The sequence below is a fragment of the Glycine soja genome, chromosome 10 (genome assembly GCF_004193775.1).
Source record: "Glycine soja cultivar W05 chromosome 10, ASM419377v2, whole genome shotgun sequence".
NCBI lineage: Eukaryota > Viridiplantae > Streptophyta > Magnoliopsida > Fabales > Fabaceae > Glycine > Glycine soja.
Window position 1 is genome coordinate 24357284 of NC_041011.1, and position 23784 is coordinate 24381067.

The window sequence follows — 23784 nt, forward strand, 5'->3', positions numbered from 1 at the left end:
TGGCTTTTGACCTTCTGTTGTTTTTGGATGAAACAATTTCGAACAGTTTTCCATCATATCATTTGCGAAAAAGTTTTCGAAAAGTTTTAGAAATCACATACACCCTGTTCAATTTCCTCTTCTAGCGTGTTCCATCTTTTTCAGGATTCAATGTGACAATAACAACAAATCCTATCATTTTTTCTCACGATTAAGATGTTGGCCAATCCTTACAGATAAAGTTGGATCTAATTATGAGTTTGGAGAGGGAGAAAAAAAGAGTCTAGAACATTATGAAATTTTATGTAAATGTTGCTTACCTGAATTGGCTTTAGGAATAGTTTTACTTGAACATTCCATCCTACCACAAGGGATTGGTGTTAAAACAAATTTATGTTAAATTTATTAAAGTAAAATTAGTATGTTGATTCTTTAATTTTAAGGTTGGTTTTGATTTCATCCTTCAACTTCCATTTCTTTATAATAAATTATACTTGTACAACAAAATATACAACTAAGAGAAAAAAAAAAGATAAATTTAAATTTGAAATGTAGTGAATGATATGGTAGATGAGAGAGATTCACACACAATATAAGAGAAGTGATATAGGTACAATAATTTGTATAATATTATATTGTGTATTTATCTCTTTTATCCTATCATTTATTATGTTTCAAGTTCAATCTTATCTTTCTTTCTCTCTTAGTTGTATATATTTCCTTTGTATCTTTTTATAAGATATTTTAAAATAATTTACACCCTTTGAGATTTAAATATGTGTTTGGTCTTTTTAAGTTTTTTTTTTCATTTTTATTCTCGAATAATTGTAACTTTGTGTTTTTCAATTTTAGTTCCTATTAGTTTTTATTCATTTTTAGTTATCTAAGTATGCACCTTTTCAATTTTAAATACTTTTTTTTTTCATTTTTAGCTCTTATATGGGTGGAAGTAGGTGGGATTGCCCATTAAGGCTTATAACCTAGTTCATTTAAAGCTTGAGTTGGCTTGACTCATTTAACAAAAAGGTCATGTTCAAGTTTTTTAAAATGTTTTTTTAGTTAAATAAGTCAGGTTATAAGCCTTTAAAAAAACTTAAGCCTGATGGGCCAACATACTTAGAAACAATATTTTTTTAATAAAAATAATATTATTAATATGATATATAATATTATAATTATTTTAATGAAATCACAAAATTATTTTTGTGGTTTGACGATTTAAATTATTTTAATATTTGAAATAAGTCAATTCCTATAACCATAGGTGGATAGTAGGAATAAAGATTATTTTTTTGTGGGACTTAAGAGGCTTTAGTAGTTTGTCACATGTAACGTTTGTAGTCAAGTTTTGACCATGTTTTGTGGTGTAAAATTACCTTATTATTTTTAATGAAAATTTTTGACTTTGTTAAAGAATATTTTTTACACTTCTTAGGGAATTGCTTGGGACACCCAGTATTTTTGCTGGGGCATCCAGCAATTTTCCAAATGCCGAAAATACTTATAAATAGTAGCAGTTTTTTTTATGGTGATTTTTTGTCAGTTTTCGTCATCAAAGAAGGAGAGGTAAGCAAAAAAAAAAAAAATGGTCTGCACATATGGATTTTTTTTCAAAAATATAATTTATGATTTAATTTAAAATTAATGGTCCAAAAAGGAATTAAACTTGTGTCACCTGCATATTAATAGAATACTCAAACCAACTGAGCTAATAGACACATAAAGTTATAAATAAATATTGTCGTTATATATAATATTAAAATTTCTAATGTATATATAAATTTACATAATAAATTTTGTCATGATTATTTTCTATATAATAATTAATTTTTTTACATATATAAATTATAAATAAAAATGATAGGTTTAATAAGTATTTACATATGTAAAAAAATATTAAATTTATTTAATTATCAATTTCTATAAAAAAAAACATCTAAATACATCATTCAATCAAATATCATATTTATTTAATTTTTAATGATTATAATAAACATCTAAATGCATTATTCAATTAAATATCAAATTTGTTTAATTATCAAATTTTGTAAATAAATTAAATGAATAAAAATTTCTAAAAAAGATAATTTTAGAAAAATTAAAACATATGGATTAATAAATAAATTTTAAATCTTAAATTTTAGTTTCAATATTTTTTATAACTACCAAATTTAATATATTGTTAAATTTGATTTCAATAATTATCTTAAACTAACAATCTTATCATATTTTAAATTTTAAATTTTAAATTTTGGTTTCAATATTTTTTATAACTACAAAATCAAATATATTTTTAAATTTAATTTCGATCATTACCTTAAACTAACAATCTTATTATATTTTAAATTTGAGTTTCCATATTTCTTATAACTAAAAAATTTAATATATTTTTAAATTTGATTTCAATCATTATCTTAAACTAACAATCTTACCATATTTTACATTTTGGTTTCAATATTTTTTATAACTACAAAATCTAATATATTTTTACATTTAATTTCAACCATTACCTTAAACTAACCATCTTGTCATATTTTAAATTTTAGTTTCCATATTTTTTATAACTAAAAAATTTAATATATTTTTAAATTTGATTTCAATCATTATCTTAAACTAACAATCTTATCATATTTTAAATTTTAATTTTTAGTTTCAATATTTTTTATAACTACTAAATCAAATATATTTTTAAAATTTCTTTCAATCATTATTTTAAACTAACAATCTAATCATATTTTAAATTTTGATTTCAATATTTTTTATAACTACTAAATCAAATATATTTTTAAATTTAATTTCAATCATTATCTTAAACTAATAATCTTATCATATTTTAAATTTTGATTTCAATATATTTTATAACTATTAAATTAAATATATTTTTAAATTTGATTTCAATCATTATCTTAAACTAAAAAATTTATCATATTTTAAATTTTAAATTTTGGTTTCATAATTTTTATAACTAACAAATTTATTGTACAATTAAAAATTATGTTTCAATATTTTTATAACAAATTTTAATTATTAAAAAATTTCGTTTAAATATTTATTGTAACTAAAATTTTTTAATTATTATTAATTATGATTTCAAATATTTTTCATAAGTAACAAATTCAATATCTTTTAAATATTTGTTTCTATTTTTTTTAAAAGTGAGATAAATATAATATAACAATATTAAAAATTAATTTTTTTACCCATCTAATCTTAATTTTAGTAATCTAATCTAATCTTAGCAATAATTAATATATTTTTTTATAAATAAAATCAATACTTAACATATAAATCAGAAAAAAATTATAAAATTTCACTAACATTGCAAAACAACATTACACTATGAAACAATTTAAATAATAATTGAAAAATAAAAATAAAAAAACAAATTTAGAAGAAGAAAAATTTTAAAAAAAATATTTTACAAAAAAAATCATACTGATTAGCAATCCGTATGGGATTTTTTCCAGAAAAATATCATTTTTTGTTGGAGAGAAAGAATAAGAACAATGGTGTGGGATCTATTGTGGTTCATGGTTTATCAATACATAAATGTATAACTTTCTAGGAATTTTAATTGCACTTTTATTCATCACGGTTGTGGCATCCCCAAAATAATGACTGGTTTAATAGTAATGATTTAAATAACAAAAACCATGGTAAAAAAATTTTTCTTCTTTTTCTTTTTCATTTCTTTCTCTTTTCACAATAATTAGGTTCAGAAGGAAAATCCTCACTATAGAGTCCTGAATGGCCAGTTCACAACTCTATTCAGAGTCATTTTTTTCTTACCACTCGTAATCTCTAAACTATTTTGTTGTTTCAAAAGGAAGAGTATACCAGCCATTACTTTAGGTTGTCACGTGAAAATAATAAAATAAAATACGGTCGGTAAACTCTTTTGCAAATAAAGTTTGTTAATGCTTTCTTTTCAAATAACAAGGTTAAACATAAGTACATTCATCATTTAATAGCTGTCCAAAATATGGGAGTTTTACAAAATACATAGTGTCATCCAGAGCAAAGGTGTCCACAGTGGTGGCTTCAGCCACATGTATACAATCATGAAATTCCTATACAATAGGTCTACCCGTACAAAAACAAAAGAGTAAACCTAACAGTCAGTCCTAGATACACCCACCCTCAAAAAGTATATAAAACTAGTCCATAGAACTGTCTACTATGATGAAGAGCCTCCACTGATCGCCATCTCTCCAGGGCCACTATCCTCCGTAGAGTCTGCCTCGGATGCCGACATGACGTCCTCGGGAAAGTCAAGAGCATCCACAGCAGGCTCAGGAGGTAGCTCCTCTAGATCCTCCTCAGGGTCTTCCTCGGATGACATTACCTCGATCACTTGGACTGGCTCCACTAGACGGTATGGTGTAGGCGTGGGTAGTATCCACTTCACAGTACGCTGAAGCGTGCGCGCGGGTTCATCTGGATGCACCAATGAAGTAGCCGTAAATCGAATCGTGCCTCGAAATCGGCACCTCGTGTTGCCTTCGAGGGTCTCCCAAGCTCCCTCTAGGCACTCCATCTCCACTCGATCATGGATTAGCTGCGCCGCTATCACGATCTACAAGAAAGAAAAGAAAGGGGTAGACTCTTTCACGAGAAACTAACTATGCCGCAACACAATGCGTCTCATAACCACTACATGCAAGTAAAAGGGGTATCTTTAGGCTTTTCATCTCTGATAATCGATTACACAGCCTTGGTAATCGATTACCAGAGGCCAAACTCGAATTACACAGCTTCAGGACATGAAAACCTGAAAAAGGCACTGTGTAATCAATTACACATACCTGGTAATCGATTACCAGTGGCCTATTCCTCTGTGTAATCGATTACACAGACTGGTAATCGATTACCAGAGACCTCCATAATCTTCCAGTCTCATTTCTAAGCCTGGTAATCGATTACACCCCTTGGTAATCGATTACCAGAAGCCCTCCTAGCTTCCTGACCTCGTTTTCAAGCCTGGTAATCGATTACACTCCCTTGGTAATCGATTACCAGAGACCATCTTAGCTTCCTGTCTTCACTTTTAAGCCTTGTAATCGATTACCCACCCTTGGTAATCGATTACCAGAGGCCACATCCCATATATCAATCAAGTTTCACAACTGGCCAGCCACCACACAAGCCTCCTTGTTTTGTGGTCTTAGTTCCTTTTATCTGTTGACTGCCAGGAGCTCGCCTGCTTAGGTACATCACAGGTTCTCACTGACTGACTATGCCCGGGTTGGGTCGGGATTGGTCAAGCTTGGTTTTGGGCAATAGCACCCCACCTGACGTCCCCAAGGTCTCCTGACCCCCGCGACATATCTCCAGGTACCACTCTGTGGTCAACAATAAAAGAAGGAAGTCTCACCCTTCCACACTTCCTCATTTCAAGCTTGTAGGATTATGGGGTACCCATCACATGTGGTACTAGGTGGCGGTCGGGCGATGGTGCAAAACGATTCTCCACATCCACACATCACGTATAACCCACCATCCCCTGTTGCCCACCTCCAACTGAGCTCACGTACTCCCACGTAGCCCTTATCCTCGTTCCTCTCAACGCCGGGTCCCCATCAATCCTCCCAAGCTTCCACAACATCCAAGTAATTCAACATTCAATCATCACAAACTAACACAGCCAAGAAAACAGGGCAAAGGCAGAAAACTCTGCCCAAAACACAAACCAACATCACAGCTTTTCACATTCAATTACCCCAGTAACATTCTCTTCGTTCCAGTTTGTTAACCGTTGGATCGACTCGAAAATTTTACTGGAAGTCTCTAGTACATAAGTCTACATTTTGACCGTTGGGATCTGCTATAAAATCTCCAGAACCCCATATGTATTACCATTTTCACAACCAGCCATACACAAGCATTTTTCTGCACTTATACAAAATTCTGCTGCACATTCCAACAGCAAAATTCTGCATAAAGTGCAGATTTCGAAAACCACTCTTTCCCTCATCCAATTTTGCCCAAATTGAATCCTACAAGTCCCAAATCATGTACCAATCATGTCTAAACCAAGGACAAGCTTCAGACCAAAGCAACATAAAATCTAGGTATCCAAAACCTCTCAATTTAATGGATTTTCAAGGTTTGAGAAGTGAAATTGAGAATGAGGTAAATTTGAAGCAAACTCTCACCTCACACAAGTCTATAACATCAATTTAAACTTGCTCAAACTGGATTTACACCTAAAATTCCACCGAATCAAAATTTGACTCCTCAACACCCAATTTTACCCTAGAAATGGCTCTTTGTTCACTTTGGTCATATGTTTTTCTCTCTTGTACAGCCCAAGCTTTCTCATAAGTCCTAAATGACATTTCAAACTAGGATTAACTCACTTTAACCTCCAAATACCACTAAATCCAGATTTGGCCTTCCAACTCTCAAAACTCACTCTTTTTCCACTCATAACACCATATTCTCACTTTCTAACCCTAGGTTAACTCTACCCTTCATCCCTAGCAGTTTTCCATAAGCAATTTCAGCACACCAACATCAAAAGCATCATCATAAAAACCCTAAAACTGAATGGGTAAGCTTAACTCACTCAAACATAACAAGTTTAGCATGTTTTCGTCAAATCTCTTCACAAATAACTATCACAAAGCATTAACCAAGCAAAACTGCCCATCATATCTCCCAAAGCCCCATGCCCACGAAAATCAAGTGAGAAAGAAGTCTACCCAAACCTGAAATTTTGAGGTCCCACACGTAGAGATGCGCTTCACGACTCCGAAAATGCCTTCCTTTCGCGATTTGGGGCAGAAATTGTGTGCAAAGGTTGGAGCTTTAATGGAGTTTCAATGGAAGATGAAGAAGAAAGAAAAAGCAACGTGAGGGAGAGGGAGAAAGCTTCTGAAATGTGGGGCTGAGTGAGGAGAGAGAGAGTGTTGCTTTTTAGTTTAAAAAAAAGGTTTTTTCTCTTTTCTTATTATTTTATTTTAAGCTATGCCACATGTCTCCATTTGAGTGGAGCAAAAGGGCCCACTTTTTCTTCTTCATGTGACTCATACTCAGTCACAAAGAGGGAAAAATCTGACCATTGCAACGCTAAAATCCTATCTCGGTTTGCGTGTCGTTTCTCTGGTTCCAGTTCCTCGCGTTTCTCCGCGCCCGTTGGGGCCAGTTTTCGAAAGTAGGCAATATATATATCAAAACGCTTAGAATGAAACCCCGAGCGTGGTTCAGAGGTTGGTTTTGTTAAATTTTAAGTTGCACGCAAAACGATGATTTTTAGATTAATTAATTGAGAATTAACTTATAACCTTCCAGTTATGGATTTCTCTTCCTTAATCAGCCTAACCCACGTATCTTGCCCCCACTATTCCTACTTCTACCAGGAACATATATGCATATACACTGAATAATACTTATATATATATAATCATACAAAATGTACCGTTTACAAAAATTCCAGGTAGAAATTTCCAGGATGTCACAACGGTAGGAATTGGGTTCAAGCTTTCTCCAACCCCTTCTCATCAATGGACTCCTGACGTATACGAAGGAGTGCGGTTCGTTCGATAAATTCCTATCTCTTTATCTATTTCTGAGATGTTTGGATTTTTCAAAACTCCATGGACATGCAGAAGAGAACTGTTATTCCCACTTGGACCATAGCCACACGGGAAGTGAAGGAAGAAGAAGAACCATAAGAGAAAGAAGAACCGCAAGAGGAAGAAGAAGAACCACAAACACGAAGAAGGAGAAGAAGAAGAAGAACGGTGACAAGAACACTGGAAGAGGAATAAGCGGATCAGAGGAAGATGAAGAAGCAACTGTAGGCAAAAGAGAAGGAAACGTGCTGTACGGACGAATAAGTAGGAGTATTTATAGTATTAGGGTGAAGGACATTTTGGTCATTTCACCATGGGTGCTGGGTGCCCTAACAAAAATGTTGGGTGCACCAAGTAACACCCCACTTCTTAATATGAATAGGCCTTTAAATAATCTAATGGGTGGTACAAACTTATATAAAAATCATACATATCCAACCCTAAAAGGTAAGCTCTTGATGGGTAATAGGCCCAAGCTTAGGCTATAGAAATATAAAATAAGATAGGCTAGGCTTAAGTAGGGCCCGATTCAGCCTAATCTATTTCTACCCTTATTTGTAGGGTCACGGGACTAAAATTGAAAAAATACAAACTCAGAGAGATCAAAATTGAAGAAAAATGAAAACTTATAGGAACTAAAAATGAACTAAACAAATCACATGAATATAATAAAAAAACCCAAATTTATAGGGACAAAAAAGAACATTTATAGGAACCAAAATTTAAAATGAGTGAAGTTACAAGGACCAAAAAATATTTAAACCTTTAAGAAAAATTGTTGGTTTAGTTAGTCACATTAGATTTGTCAATAATTTATAATATTCTTTCAAAATTATCTTCAATTTTTTTTAAAAATTAACTATCTCTCTTTTCACTTGATTATTTTTTCAACTAATATATAAGATTGACGTAATGATGTAAGACTTTCTCCTTTTTTCACTTAATTATTTTTTCAACTAACTCATAGGATTGATGTAATGCTGAAAGACTCCATTAGTTCACAAGTGGGAGTGGGAGAATCTTAGTTCAATTCACTTTGTGTGCAAAATTTCCTTGGCTAACAATAAGCAAAATTAGTCTCTAACCTAATGAGTTAAAGGATAATGTAGTTTTTGATCCAAAATAAAAAAAAATTATTTTTCAACAAATTATTAATCGTTTTCTCCAATACTAATAAGAACGAAAAAGTATTTATCTCATTAATTTCTAACATTTATTATTTTTTAGTTAAGAAAATTCTTAATTAACGGAAGACTCTAATTAGAAAATAATAATAAACTAAATAAATAATTAAAAATAATCTTAAAAAATACAAACAAGTATCTGAAAATATTGACATTATGACAAAGAGTGAGTATTACTTATTTGTCTCTGGCCAATTCCGTTTAGTTTACATGAAATAAAATAAAAGAATTAATAGAAGTCTAATTTTTCTCTTTTTTAATGTTATCCTATAATTTATAGGTAAAAGCCATTATTATTATTAATCTTTTGCCTATTAGTTCATTTTTATATTATATATATATATATATATATATATATATATATATATATATATATATATATATATAAGAGTAAGATATTAATTATTAAAATAAATAATGAAAATAAATAAATAATAATATTCACAAATAAATATTAAAAGGTTTAAATGATACTTAATTATTATAAAAATTATTCATTTTACCATATTGTGTGTTAAAAATAAAAACTATATATATATATATATATATATATATATATTATAATTATCAATATTAACATAAAATAAATTATGAATATAATAATGAATCGTGTAAGTCACACAAAAGTAATAAAGAATTGCGTAAAAAATTGCATAAATTTACAGTAGCATATATTTTAATATTCATTTATAAGTCATTTTTAAAAACATTTGGCAAAAATATTTTTTAATATTTTTATATATTTCTAATTGTTTAAATACTAATCATATCATATGAAATTGATCTTTTACATTTTGAATAAAAGAATACTCTTAAAAATGGAAAACCATACACAAACTTTGCATAATAATTTGGAAAATTAAAATACCACTTTTTCAAATAATTACTTGTTTTTTATTTAATTTTTTTTCAAGAAATTAATAAAAAAATAAATATTTATTAAAATTATTTAAATATTTTTTTTAAATTAAAAAATATTTAAAATAAATTTGACCATACCACGTGATTATCAAACTCTTGAGTTAACTCGTTAAATCTTACAAGTTTATAAGTCCGCAAATTGACTCTAGAGTGAATTTTTTTGTTTATTAGACTCATAAACTCTAACTAAACATGGTAGACTCTCCCGTCAATGAATTGGTAAGTTAAAAAAATTAGACTAAAATGTAAGTAATTTTTTATTATTTTTTGTCTATTTAGCATTCAACATACCTTCATTTAGCACATTATTTTCAACTATAAAATTTTCAACCTTTAATAATATCAAACCCTTATCCTCTAATAACATCAAATCCTCAATTAAAATGATCTATCACTGCTATAACCTCTACAATTGTATAGTGGTTATGTATTATTATTAGACTTAATTATTTAAATATTCTAATTTTTATAATTTATTATTTTATTTTATTATATTATTAAAATATTTAATTAGTATGTTATTTATAAATATTTTATTATTATTTTTATATAAAATCTACGAGTTGAGTCTCTATAAAATTCTCATGAGTTCGTTTGCATAAACTCGAGTTTAATCACCTATATTCAATTAGCAAATAACACGCCTCAGCACGTAACATTCACGGATTCACCAATTGACAATCCTAATTCAACATAAAATATTTGTTCAACATTCAAATAATTATTATAAATAATTCTTATAAGGTTCAAATAATAGTAAATATAATTATTATAAAATATAATAATTTACCATGCAATATATTATTAATATTAACATAAAAATAAATTATATTTATATATACTATAAATCATCAATATTAACATGAAAATAGATTATAAAGATAATAGAAAAGTATGCAACTTTTTTTGCATAAACGTACGATGGTGTGTAAATTATGAAAATGTTAAAATATCACAAAAAAACACTAGTTATTAAAAAAACTCAAATTTTGCCTTAATTCCAAGATTAAATATAATACAAAAAGAAAGTTCCTTACCGAAAAAATGCAACAAGAAAGTTAAAAAAATAACTTAAATGAAAAATTTAAAAGATAAAATCAAAATCAAAAGATACTATAAGATTGACTAAATAGTAAAAGATGAAGAAAAAGAGAGAAAAGTGATGAGTTTGATTTGATTGGGAAAAAAAAAATCAAAATCAGAACGGAATATAGAAAATACAAAACAAAACACTAGTTTTGTCCATTAAAAAAAAAACAAGTGCACCAAGCCACGTTTTCATTGGCGCGGGTGAAAAAAGAGGTCCAATACTCCAATCCTAAATGCGTGTTCCTGATTATGTATTACAAATTGAGAGAAGGTGGTGGAGGAGCTGATCCATTGCCGATAGCGTACCCATAATTTATCATTTCAATCCCATCCCAAGCGTCCACAGCTAACAATTCAGATTATCATCATGGCTTCTTTTTTCCCTCACTCTCCTTCTCACTGTGAGTCTCTCACACTTTCTCTACCTTTCATTCGAAACGTGTCGGTATAATAATGCTAATGCATCTAAGCTTGCATTTTCATTATTGGTCTGCAAATCCTAACAGTTTTGTTTTGTTTTTCTTTCTTTTTTTTGAGTCATTTCATTTTAAATGAATAATTGTTCCCAACATAGAATAATTTTTCGACTGTTCCTGTTAGGATATAAGAAGAAGGAAAAGTTAGTTAAGATAGTTAGACTATTAATATGTTAGTTATTACTGTTAGGATATTGATTAGTTAGTTAAGGGGTTAGTTAGTTAGGGATATTTCTTTTCTTTCTCATTTCAATTGTTGGTTCCTAACAGTTCCTAACTCTTGGACTCTGGTTGTGGTCATACCTGAAGTGACTATTAGGAATGTAATAAAATCAGGACATGGTTATTATCTCGTCTTAGGTGGCAATAAATTTAGCTAATCTATTATTACTTAGGAAGATGAATGGTAGATATGACTTATGAGGGAAAATATTTCTCAATCAGAATGTCTCTGGCTGTGTTACTTTATTGTTGGTTGTTTTTGATTGTGGTAATGTTTGCTTTGCAGGGTTAATATACTGATGATTAACTAATTAGAAGTGTGGGATGGTAGGAGTATCACATTTCACTTGGTGGCATATGAAATCCACCATCAAGACAAAATGGGCTTATTCTTGTTTACCTGCATTTACATGCATACATAATTTCACAGGACAAAGTAAGCTCTTGTTCCAAACAGATTACCTGAAGTACTTTTATTCCATTTTGTTATTTTGCTATAATATTTTTTGAGGTTTGTTGTCAATTTGTTTCTCTATTTTTCAATTTCAAATATTAATTACTTTTCAGCTTTTGTCATGTGGTGCTGCACACTTGAACACGCTTTCTCTAGTTTCTATTCTGAGATTTAATCTACTGAAAATGCATGGAAAGGAACTTGTACTCATGTGACACTGTAGGGCTTGCAAAAGCATAACGTTGAGTTTCTGAAAATTTTGTTGTGGCTTGATGTTTTAGGATTTATATATAAGACATCATCTGAAGTTCATTTTGAAAGGGAAAGCAATTCTGTCACCAATGGACAATTGCAAAATTTCCCAACATCTTCATACGAAACTGCCATGGAAAAAATTTCATCTCTTATTACTTGCCAAAGGCGTGGGGAAAAGCCACCGATTGCCAACAAATTAGAAGTAATGTCACTGTATCTTAAGGTAATATGCTGAACTATTTCCAAGAATTTTTGAAGTCATAGTGATGAGAGATGGTTCGATGTAATTATAAGCTTATAATTAAGCTTAGGGAAAAGAAAATGTTCTATTTCCTAGGAGTCACTTATAGTAGATGAAAATGTTCCTTAAATTGTCTGATTCAAGGAGACTTCTATGAACAGTAGAAAAATAAAATGCTTGTTCTCTATACAGATATTGGGTTTGGAAGAAGATATAAACAGGCTTAACATTATTCATGTGGCAGGCACAAAGGGGAAGGTACTCTTTTCACAGTTTGTCATATTTTTATTTATTTATTTTATATATGATCAGTTTGTTGACAAGTCAATTCAGACAATTCTGTTTTTTGCTTCAAGATTCAAGAACAAATTATTACTACTATTAGGAACATTATATATATCTTTTAAATAAATTGGTGCTTGTCTTATGATGGTTGAAATAAATAGGTTACTCAACAGTTATTTAACCAATTTATAGTTGTCTGATGCAGTTGTCAGGTATCTGACATGACAGAAAGCACATCCCTAATAATCATATTCATCCTTCATTTCCCCCTTTTGTTAATGGATTACTTATCAGGGTTCAACGTGCATATTCTGTGAGGCAATCTTAAGGGAGTGTGGCTTTCGCACCGGAGTTTTCACATCCCCTCACCTAATCGATGTGCGTGAAAGATTTCGTATAGATGGGTTAGTAATTGAATGAACTAACTTGTCTAGAATGACTGATATTGTATCAGCATTCCATTCATATATTCTGATCTCTGTCACCCTTTTCAATAGTCTTTTTCTCTCTCACATGCACATGCACATGATACACACATTCTTCTTACCTGGAGTCCATGAATTTACAGCACAGATATCTGGCTGATCCGGGTAAACAATGAACCTATATGAAATTATGAATAAGAATACATCTACACTTTATTGACTAGGTTCTGTTCTTTCTTACTGTCATAGTAATATCTTCTGGAAGAAAACTGTATTGAGATGAACTGCTTGGCAGCAAAATATTTCAATTATGAATGTTCACAAAGCTTTATTAAGAAGTATCATACCTTTTTCTCCATGAGGAATTGGACAGTAGTCCATGCGAGCATCTCTGAACATTATTCACCTGTACACCCATTATCTTGTTAATAAAGCCTTCATCTAATAGTAAGTTCAAACTTCAAACAAATAAAGCAACTAGGGCTACCTATTTTTGAGATAAAAAGCAATGACATTTTCCTTCAGATAATCAGGCCTAGATTAGGAAATAGGAATTTGCAAATAGAATTCTTTTGATACTCATGAAAAATAATTGATGCCAATTTGTTTCTACAGGATTGCAATTAGCTGCTTATTCTGCTTTTTGCACTTAGGCTTGAAAAGTTGCATAGGATTAAATTCTGAGTTATTGTCTCTGTAGGATTGACATATCTGAAGACAAGTTTTTGCAATATTTCTGGGATTGTTGGAATCGATTGGAGGTAATATTTGTTATATTTTATAGAGACTCTTGGACTTTCTTTTCTAAATCTTTGTATATCTTAAATCCAAGCATTGCTTTGCTTGTATTTTACACTTAATAGAAGAATTGGTTACTGGAGTAATTTCAGCCTTTCCCTATTGGCCTTCTGATAATAATCTACTGATAGGAACTCAAACAGAGCTCACTTTCAATGAAGGGAAAGAGCTAAAAAGTAAAACCCCTTCTCTTTGGTTGATGTTCAAATGAGAAATGGAAAGTAGAGACACTGCAAGCACTTCAAGGGGCTTGATTTATGCCTTCCCAAACTTCTATTTTCCAACCCTTTGCCTCCTTTCTTATCTTTTTATCCTATCCCCACTACCGAAATCTGTTTCTTGCCCCCACCTGCCATGTGAGTTGATTGGTTACATTGCACCCTCCAATGTGCTCATCGTACTTTCTTTGCATGCTACTCCCAATAGCCTTTAATCAACTGCTTCTATTCCTTTTCCTATTTGCTAGATTCCATCTTAAAACCAATTTGCTTAAGTGAAATTGCCCAACAGGTATATAAACTGTACCTCAGTAATTGAGGCAGGCTATGTGAAACTTTCCAACACCCGCTCCATGGATGTTTGTCGGACTAGGCAATACTCAGTGGAAACTATGGAAATGACAGAAATGGGCTTTAGGATTTAATACCATGTTAGGTTCCATCTTAAAATCAAATGGCTTAAGTGAAGTTACCCAACAGGTATATAAACCACATCCCAATAATTGAGGCAGGCAATGTGGGATTTCACAATACTATCGTACACTAGTGCCAGGGAGTTTATCAGATACTTGTTCTATTATTCTATTTGGATCTTCTAAATACCATAAATCATTTTAATTTTGAGGATAAAAAGGGAGAGCTCTGTGTCTGTGATTGAAAAGATAACATATTAACTCATAGGAAGCTTCATGACTATTGCTTACAAAGTTTTTACTAGTTTTAGAGTGAAAATTCTGGTGATAAGCAACTTTACAAAATTAACTGGACAACATACTTGGATGCATATGTAACTGAATATAAATAAATCTATTCATATTAAAAATTATTTCTCTTTTTCTTGGTTGTCCATTGATATCAATGAGAAATTGAAACTTCCATACAGTATATTTCAAATTTAATCATTGAATATTTATGTTTCACATGTGAAACCATTTGTTACAACTTAGAAGAAAAAATGTAACTTGAATATATTATCCAAAGACATATTCTGGTGGCAGTTTCTCAATTCCTGAAGCTTAATTTCACAGGAAAATACAACAGAGCAGCTTTCAATGCCACCGCTATTTCTGTTTCTTACTATTTTGGCCTTCAAAATATTTATATCTGAACAGGTAAACCATGCGTATCAGTTTATTATTGAGTTTCTTACTAAATTGTCCTTGCAAAATTGATGTATGTAACTGTTTGCAGTAGCCAATGTGAAAGATTTGATGTGATGAATTTGTCATTTTTTGGATCAAATTTTCACAAGCCACTAGCCAATGATGTTTACGAAAGTCTTTTACCTGTATTGTTTTGGAGTTGAATGATTAAATTTGTTCTGAATAATGCAGTACCAAACCAAACCAATTTGTCTCTGCTTTCTAGTTATAAAATTTCTTCTGTCATTGATAGTATACGTCTTTACCTTTATTTCCCTGCAGCACGTTTGTTGCACTCTGGAAAACTGTTTTCTTCTGTGATAAATGTTGTTTTCATAAAGGATCACTGCTTGTTATGTTACATACTCCTTTAAGTAAAAATAAAAAATAAATTAGTGAGCTCTTTTTGTTTGTTATCTCTAGATGGATGGATTATGTTAGGATTAGGAACCAAGAATTGAAATGAGAAAGAAAAGAATGAATTTTATTGACTAGTAAGAAAAGAACAGAAAATAAGAGAGAAAACTCTCCTCCTAAGGTTTCCCCTTCACAAAGAATTTCTCCTTTCACAAAGAGCTAATGCTCAATTTACAATGACAACCAATTTGCCTCTCTCCTATCCTTCTTCCCCTATTTAAATCTAATAAACCCCTCTAACTAACTAACTCATTAACAGTCTAACTATCTTAACTAACTTTCCCTTGTCCTTATATCCTAACAATACACCCCTCCTAAAAATCAACCTTGTCCTCAAGGTTGGAATTTGAAAACCGGAATTACACACTGAAATGACACACTTCCTCAAGTTTTCCTGATTGCTGCAAGACAACTGCACCCATTGTAGCTTAGCTGGGAATGACCCACTGCCCTTGCATGTGGGGTTGAGTTTGGTGGCTCCGGTGGCAGTTGGGATGAAAGAAAATTCTAATTAATCTGGATCTCCACTGGTGATGCTGCTATCTTTTTCCACATCTTCTCTATTAACATGTCATCAGCTACACAGGCATCCTAGTTTATCGATATAAATCCTGCCACCCAGTTTGAACTCCAAGATTCTGCTCCTCTTTTACGAATCCCATTTGGACCTGACCCACTATGTAAAAAAGTTTGACCCACTTTGTAGAATTCCAAATCTGCCCCTTCCTCTTTCTCATTTTTTAGAAGCAAATCATTTTACTTTTACAAAACATGAATCTTTGGTGTCCATCCGTGGGGATCAACTGTGAAACCCCACTAGCCACTGTATGCAAACTGAGGTCCGGTGGTGGTGGGGACAAGGGTTGACTCCTTATAACTTGAATCACCATGACTGCTCCTATACATTCCTTCTGCCTTGGCTCCATCACCGAACTGTTATCCACTGATGCAACAGACTTTAATGCTAAATGCTCACCCAGCAAGTTGAAATTCCAAGAGTTCAATGCCATTGATGCTCCAACCAGCTTTATGATCAAATCTGGGTCCAACAATGATTTATGTTTCATTGTAACAATCTTTTTATGGAAATCTGAATTTTAAAAATAATGACGCTTGGTTGCATCTCCACCTTCAACTTCTTTCTTGATCAAATCTGTTATTGGGTTATTAATAGAAAAGATAATAGGAGAGATAAAAAGAGAGAAGAAGCAGTTTTATTAACCCACTTAATCAGTGATTACAATACTGTATTTATAGACAAAACAGATAGGACATCTAACTAACTGAACTGACTTAGTAATTGACTGTTAACTAACTAAACTAACTCAGGACCGCAGTAGAATTACCGCATGTCCTTTACAATAATGTGCTCCTAGTTCATACAATTTTTTTGGCTTTTACCTGCAGTTTAATGCTTACTAATATTTACTTATCTGTTTATGTTATCAATCTTTATTCTTCTTTTCTCCACTTTTACCGCACTGCTAATATTCCATTTATATGCTTCCCATTCATAGGTTGATGCTGCCATTATAGAAGTTGGTCTTGGAGGTAAAGAAGACTCAACTAATGTGGTATGCATTTGATGTATGGTATCACAGATTTATTAACAACAATTTTTGTTTATATTTTCTTGAACTAATAAAAGAAAAGTGTTTAAAGAAATTGCAACCTGTTGCATTTGATATATGACAATTACATTTCAAAATGATTATGAACTTGCAGATTAAAGAACCTACAGTTTGCGGCATTACTTCTCTGGGCATGGATCATACTGAGATATTAGGTAAGTATGTTTCATATTTTCTGAACATTCTTCCTGATGCTTTGCATATATTGTTTACTCCGAGAGCTTAACATGTTCGTGTGTTGGCAATGTGATTTCATCATCTAAGTTAACTATCATGTTTATTATTCTTTTTTTGTGTTTTTTCTTCAATAAGAGTGAATTGACCTCAATATGGAAAAAGTATTTAAATTACTACATCTTTGCAGGAGATACTATTGGACAGATAGCTTCACACAAGGCAGGGATTTTTAAGGTATTAAAACTCTACTCAACCAACCAAACCTACAAATTGCTTTCTATGGAAATAGGCTACTTGTTGTAGTACTTTATGTGTTTGTGTGCCCCCTCCCCACCTTCCTTTTTTGCCTTCTCTTCTGAAAAATGGATGCCTTCCCTATTCTTGAAGCCTAAGGTACCTGCCTTCACTGTACCCCAACCTCCTGAAGCAATGGATGTTATCCTTGAGAGGGCCAAAGAACTCATGGTAAATCATTTTTCTCAATCGTATCAACTATTATAAATTGCATCAAGGAAATAGCATTATGAAGTTGCCTCTTAGAGTATACTTACTCTAATACCTCTTATCAATACCAATTTCATTTATTATTTTGATGAAAACAGATATAGAGTTCTTATGGTCAGAAGCTCCTATACCCAGTTGCCCACCTTGACTGAGGATGTTGTTCATAAAAATATTACTAAAAAGTAAAATGCTATAAAACCTCCATTACTAGTTTTTTTTATATATTAATTAAAGATTTGAATCTGATTAGCTTGAGCTTCTTCTGTCACTATAAATTTGATACTTTGATTACATATATAAAATGGAAGCCCAATGCACGATGCTCCCACCTGGTGCAGTCTGGGGAAGGTAGATGTATGATGTCCTACCCTCACAAGTGAAGAGGCTATTTCCAGGATTTGAACATGTGATCTCACATTGTTTACATATAATAAATGGCTTGAAGAAAAAAATATGTTTCATCAAATAGTAAGCTTAGAAGTACCACTTGTTTATATCATACATACCATATGATTGTTATGAATTTTAACAGGCATGGCAATAGAGCAAAATGGGGAGTCGGGGGTTGCTTTTGCCCTTCTTGTCTGCACCCTCACCAAGGACAATGTGAGTTTGGGGTTTGGTTTGGGAAAGTTGGGGATGAAAATTTTAGACTCAACCCCTTCCCAATGGGTTCGGGGAAGCCTAGAAGGAACTCATCCCACTCCTTTTTTCTAAATTCAGTTTATTTATATATATTTAATATTTTTAACTAAATCATTTATCAAGTACATTCTAATTCAAATAAAATATTAAAAATAAGAAACACTATTTTTAATAAAATGTGTTATTTCAATTTTATTATTTAATTACTATTATTAATTAAATTATTATAATAATTAATTTATATTTCAATAATTATAAGAAATGATTGTGAGGTTAAAATCCTATTTCAATTATATATGTTGTATGGATGGGTGGGTGTGTGTGCTCGTGCTAGTAATTGCATCCCCAAACTTGCTCCCCCCATCCCTACTTTTGCAAATTGGGAAAATCCTGAACCCAATCAAAACAGTTTTTTCCTGTTAAAGTCAGATGGGAGTTAGACAAGTATCCACAGGTTTGGAAATTGTCGTGTCTAGTTGTTTTGAAGGAAAAGCTTTTGGTAATGTAATCAATTTTCAAATTGAGTCTGTAATTAAAAAATAAATTAATAATTAAATAAAAAACTGAATCATTTAATGAAACTTCATAATTAGGCTTGATCTGACCATCTGAAAGGTTATCTTTCTCATCCTCAGTTATATGAAATCAATTACTTCATATATTTTAGAGCACTGATTTAGTAGGAAGATATAGGCTAGCAATCATACAAGCATGCTGGAGCATGTGCAACCTCACATGAGCATGAGTCTCTCAAGTCTTAACTGTTAATGCTATTAATTGTTTGCCTATTTTCAATGGCTGCAGGTTCCACTGGAAGTGACTGAACCTTTTGATTGTAAAAAAATTAAGGGATTAGAGCTTGGCTTATCGGGTGATCACCAATTCTATAATGCTGCTCTTGCAGTCTCTCTTTCTAGATGTTGGCTTCAGAGAACAGGGAACTGGGGAGAAAAATATCAAAACGTTAGTTAAAATTCTACTTTTGGTTCATGCATGCATCTAAGTAGATGTTTATGGAATGTCTTGTAAATCATAATGCATTAGAATCTAAAATACATTGACAATAATTATGCTATCAGTAATCACATGTCATGTATAAGAATTTTCAGAATGAGTCCCTGGTCAGAGTCAGATTTTAATAATTTAGGATGGATTAGCCAGTATTTTTTTTTTTCACTTCATGTCTGTGGGTGTGTGGATAATAAATATTTTTTGTCACTTTAATATTATTCTGCTTGATTTTCTTTCATTGTTTGAGAATCCATTGTATCAAGGATATGCTTATATTCCTCTGTCTTCATTATATTCCATTTTCACCTAGCGTTTTTCACTGTATAATACAATTTTCAGGATTCTAATTTGCCAGATGAATTTATTAGAGGCCTTTCAACAGCATATTTTTCTGGAAGAGCTCAGATTGTTTACGACTCTTATCCAAATTCTGACGGCTCAGAAATCTTTTCTAAAAATTATGGTGGAGAGTTGATATTTTATTTGGATGGAGCTCATAGTCCAGAGAGCATGGAGGCTTGCGCAAAGTGGTTCTCTAATGCCGTAAGAAGATATGAAATTCTGCCACATTTGTCTTTCAAAGTAGAAAATGCAGAGGAATCTTCAGAAAATGGCCACCTCCTACATGAAAGCAAGACCTTGGGGCAGTTTGAGAAATCTTTTAGGCAGGTAGGTATCCTTAAAATTATTGATTGTTCCAGCTGTTCCTGGAGCTTAACCATTGTTGTGACTTGTGATAACATATTATATCCTTTCTTGTATGCTTTTTTTCCTTATTTCTAAGTTATATTAATGCAATCCTCAACTACTCATTTTATTTTTTGTATTATATTATTCTTTGTTGTTGAGATTTCTAGAATCTGACAAAGTATCTCATGAAATTCTTTTGACCATCTATTTCATTATTAATTCTCTCCTGATATTCAGCATTGATTAATTGTAGATTCTTCTATTCAATTGCTTAGATGTGAGAAATCCCCATGTTTTGCTTCCGCAGCTGGTGAATACATGTGCTTCTTCAGGTATTCCTGCTTCATTGCACCTCTTATTTTTCTATTTTCACTGTCTACTAGAAAAAAGCTATCTTCACTATTTGAGTTGTGACTTTACCTAGTTTTGCTTCACAAAAAAATTCTGAGTGGATTTTAAGAATAAATTAGACAGTACACTGAACCTTCTAGCATATCAGTTATGTGAGTTGACCCTCTTGACATATGGTGGATAAACGTGTTACCAATATATTCTATATGAAATACTACATTACGTTTAGATAATCTTCTAGAAGAAAAAAAAAATAGCATCCCAGCCATTCTCCATATTTCCTTACTTAACTATTTTACATTTTTTTTTTCTGTATGAAATACTATATGCTTATGAGGTTCATTGCACTAATGCAGTCAAAATTTGTTGAAACCTTGCATAGGTATTCATTTCTCGAGAGCACTTTTTGTCCCAAATATGTCAAAGTATAGTAAGGTTACTTCTGGTGCATCAGTTATTTCTTCTGATCTCAATGGCATAGACCTATCATGGCAATTTAACCTCCAAAGAATCTGGGAGAAGATTACACATGGGAAAGGTATGCCCATCTTTCCAGCTTGTAATATGTTCTTATGTTCTTTGTCACTCTAGGGTCCTCACTGTGATGCCATTATGCTTGTGTCAGTCATATTGTCTTTCATATAGCAAATGGATCTTTCAGCATCAAGGGGCAATAAGACAGTCAGATATCAATGTCTTGAATTTTTTATTGTGTTGTCACGGTATTCGTTGGAAGATTTCCAGAGGCTGAACTGATAGAAACTGGATCACAAACTAGAGTGAAATGATATTTTATTGGTCAAATCCCTAATTGCCAATCTAAATCAATGTGATAGTAGAACGAGCAATGGAAAAATTTACAACAATGACTGAATAAACTCACGTATTCAAGAGCCTGGCCTGTCCCACCCAAAACTAATTTTCAACAAACATCCCCTATCAACTACTGCTTCCATTTATAATGGCCTAACTAATTACCTATTCTAAGAGGTTATAAAGCCTACTCTCAACTGTCAAGGCCTAACTAACTGGCTTATCCTAAACATCAACTTTTTTCCTTGTCTTTTTATTTTGCATAAGCATGTCATGGAGTGGGGTCACCTATGTGAACTATTATAAGTTTGGTTCACATAAAGGTAGAGCTATAACTTTTTGGTGCTTCATCATTCATCCATGCATCCAGTAGAGTGGTCTTGACAATGACATATATATCTTTGCCTCTATAATCAGTTGAAATATTTTTTCCTAGAATTTAAATAGCAAATTCATTTAATTACAATGCTGGTCTTCCTTCAACATCCTTATTATCTTGTAAACAAAGTGGAAAATATTTCCAATGGAAATTCAACCAAAAGAGGAGACACAAGATACTGTTTTAGATGTGTGTTCTAAATTCAACATTGACTGCTATCATCAAGTTCTTCAAAATTATTAGGCTTTAGATTAGCCTAGATAAAGATAAATGTAATGACAACAAATTGACTGATGAAATTATTTAGATAGCCCATACCAAAATTCCTTAATATCATGCGAAGATGCTGCCTAAGAGGACCAAGCATTCTTGACAAAGCTTGACTTTTTCTGACCCGTGCATTACTTTATATATCTGCAGAAATGATCACTTCGCTTGAAAAGGATTTCAAGATAGACAGCAAGGAGATCTTACCACCTCATGAATTTCTTTACGATGATGCTTCAACTGGCTGCCATTCTCATAACTATCTGGCATACAGTGCAGTAATACCTTCATTGCCATTGACAATAAAATGGCTGCGGGACTGCGTCAGAGAACACCCTTCCACAAGACTTCAGGTAACAATAATATGGATGGTACTTGATTCTCATATTTGACTTGGTTGATGGATGGATACTCAGTGCTAAATCTTTTCCTTGCCTTATCCATTTCACCATCAATGGTATTACCCTGCGATGTATTATTTTGGTTAACCGCTGGTATGTATAATTGCCTTTTGAAGATGGAGAATGGTGTTTCCTTTTACCTTCTGCTTCCTTTCCTTCTCCCTCGTAATGGGGCAGAGAGAAGTGTTTTCTTTTTCAATCTTTCCACCAACCTACCTATGATACTACGCGTATTCTGAGAGCCAATTCTTACCAATGGTTGCAGGTTCTTGTGACTGGATCACTGCATCTTGTTGGAGATGTATTAAAGCTCTTGAAAAGATGATTTAAATTGAAGAATATAAGTTGTCTGCCTTGGCTTTGGAAAAGTTTTATTGCACCAAAGAATTGTCATTCTTTCAATCATTTAAGCAGATACCGAGTTCATGTAATTGCTCAATGGTGTGACAATATTTCATTCTTTACAAATATGGGCAATTTTATGTGCATACTATTTTTCAGTTTTCACACCATCTCCTAAATGCTGAAAAACGTGGGGGAAAAGAAAAGGAAAAATTGGTAAACCAAATTAACCAATACCAAAGGGCTTTCATTGTTAATATCGAGAAGGTTTAGTCCAGGACAACACGGGATACTAGACTCTTCCCAACATTTTTATTAGTATTGTTTTTAATAAAAAAGGAAACCATGATTTTTCTAGAGTTTTCAGAAAAAACCACGTAAATAACAGAACAAAACACAGCAAGTAATGATGAAACTAGACTTGGCATTTATTTCGAAAAAAGTATTTATAATCTCGTCAACCCAGGACCTTTATTTGCAATCTGGTTAGCTCATGATATTCAAAGCCAATTGGCATACCAGAGGTGTTATGGTGATTTCCCCCACGTTAAGCATAATAGGTCGGGGTCGTGAGAAGCTACACCGACTTAATAGGAAATCGACATAACGGTAAGTTATCAAACTCAAAAATATACCTAAATTGGTGAGTCTCCTTCATATTATAATAATAATAATAATAATAATAATAATAATAATAATAATAATAATAATAATAATAATACATGTATATTTAATTATTTATTATATTATTTATTTTTATCGATAAATGTTAGTTGTTAATTGTTAATTATTTTGTTAGTGGGAGGATTCAAACCCGTGACTTCTTCAGTTGACATAATAAATGTTAATAGTTAATTTTTAATGTATAATACACATGTAAATTTACATAA

General features: G+C 31.8%; 1 protein-coding gene across 4 annotated transcripts; it reads left to right on the top strand.

Annotated features, from left to right (window-relative positions):
* The first annotated feature begins 10947 nt into the window (after positions 1–10947).
* Positions 10948–23059, top strand: LOC114369131 (folylpolyglutamate synthase-like). Of its 4 annotated transcripts, XM_028326312.1 has the most exons (17): positions 10948–11151; positions 11735–11884; positions 12184–12380; positions 12591–12656; positions 12978–13087; positions 13809–13869; positions 15153–15236; positions 17201–17257; positions 17409–17469; positions 17679–17725; positions 17879–17956; positions 19445–19603; positions 19991–20320; positions 20595–20673; positions 21075–21230; positions 22305–22504; positions 22818–23059. In XM_028326312.1, the coding sequence occupies exons 2-17, from the start codon at positions 11773–11775 to the stop codon at positions 22875–22877; spliced, it is 1857 nt and encodes a 618-aa protein (XP_028182113.1). In that variant the 5' UTR covers positions 10948–11151; positions 11735–11772; the 3' UTR covers positions 22878–23059. The 4 variants fall into 4 exon arrangements, with proteins under 4 accessions (XP_028182113.1, XP_028182115.1, XP_028182114.1 ...); XM_028326314.1 differs by lacking the exon at positions 19445–19603; XM_028326313.1 differs by lacking the exon at positions 17879–17956.
* Positions 23060–23784: the final 725 nt, after the last annotated feature.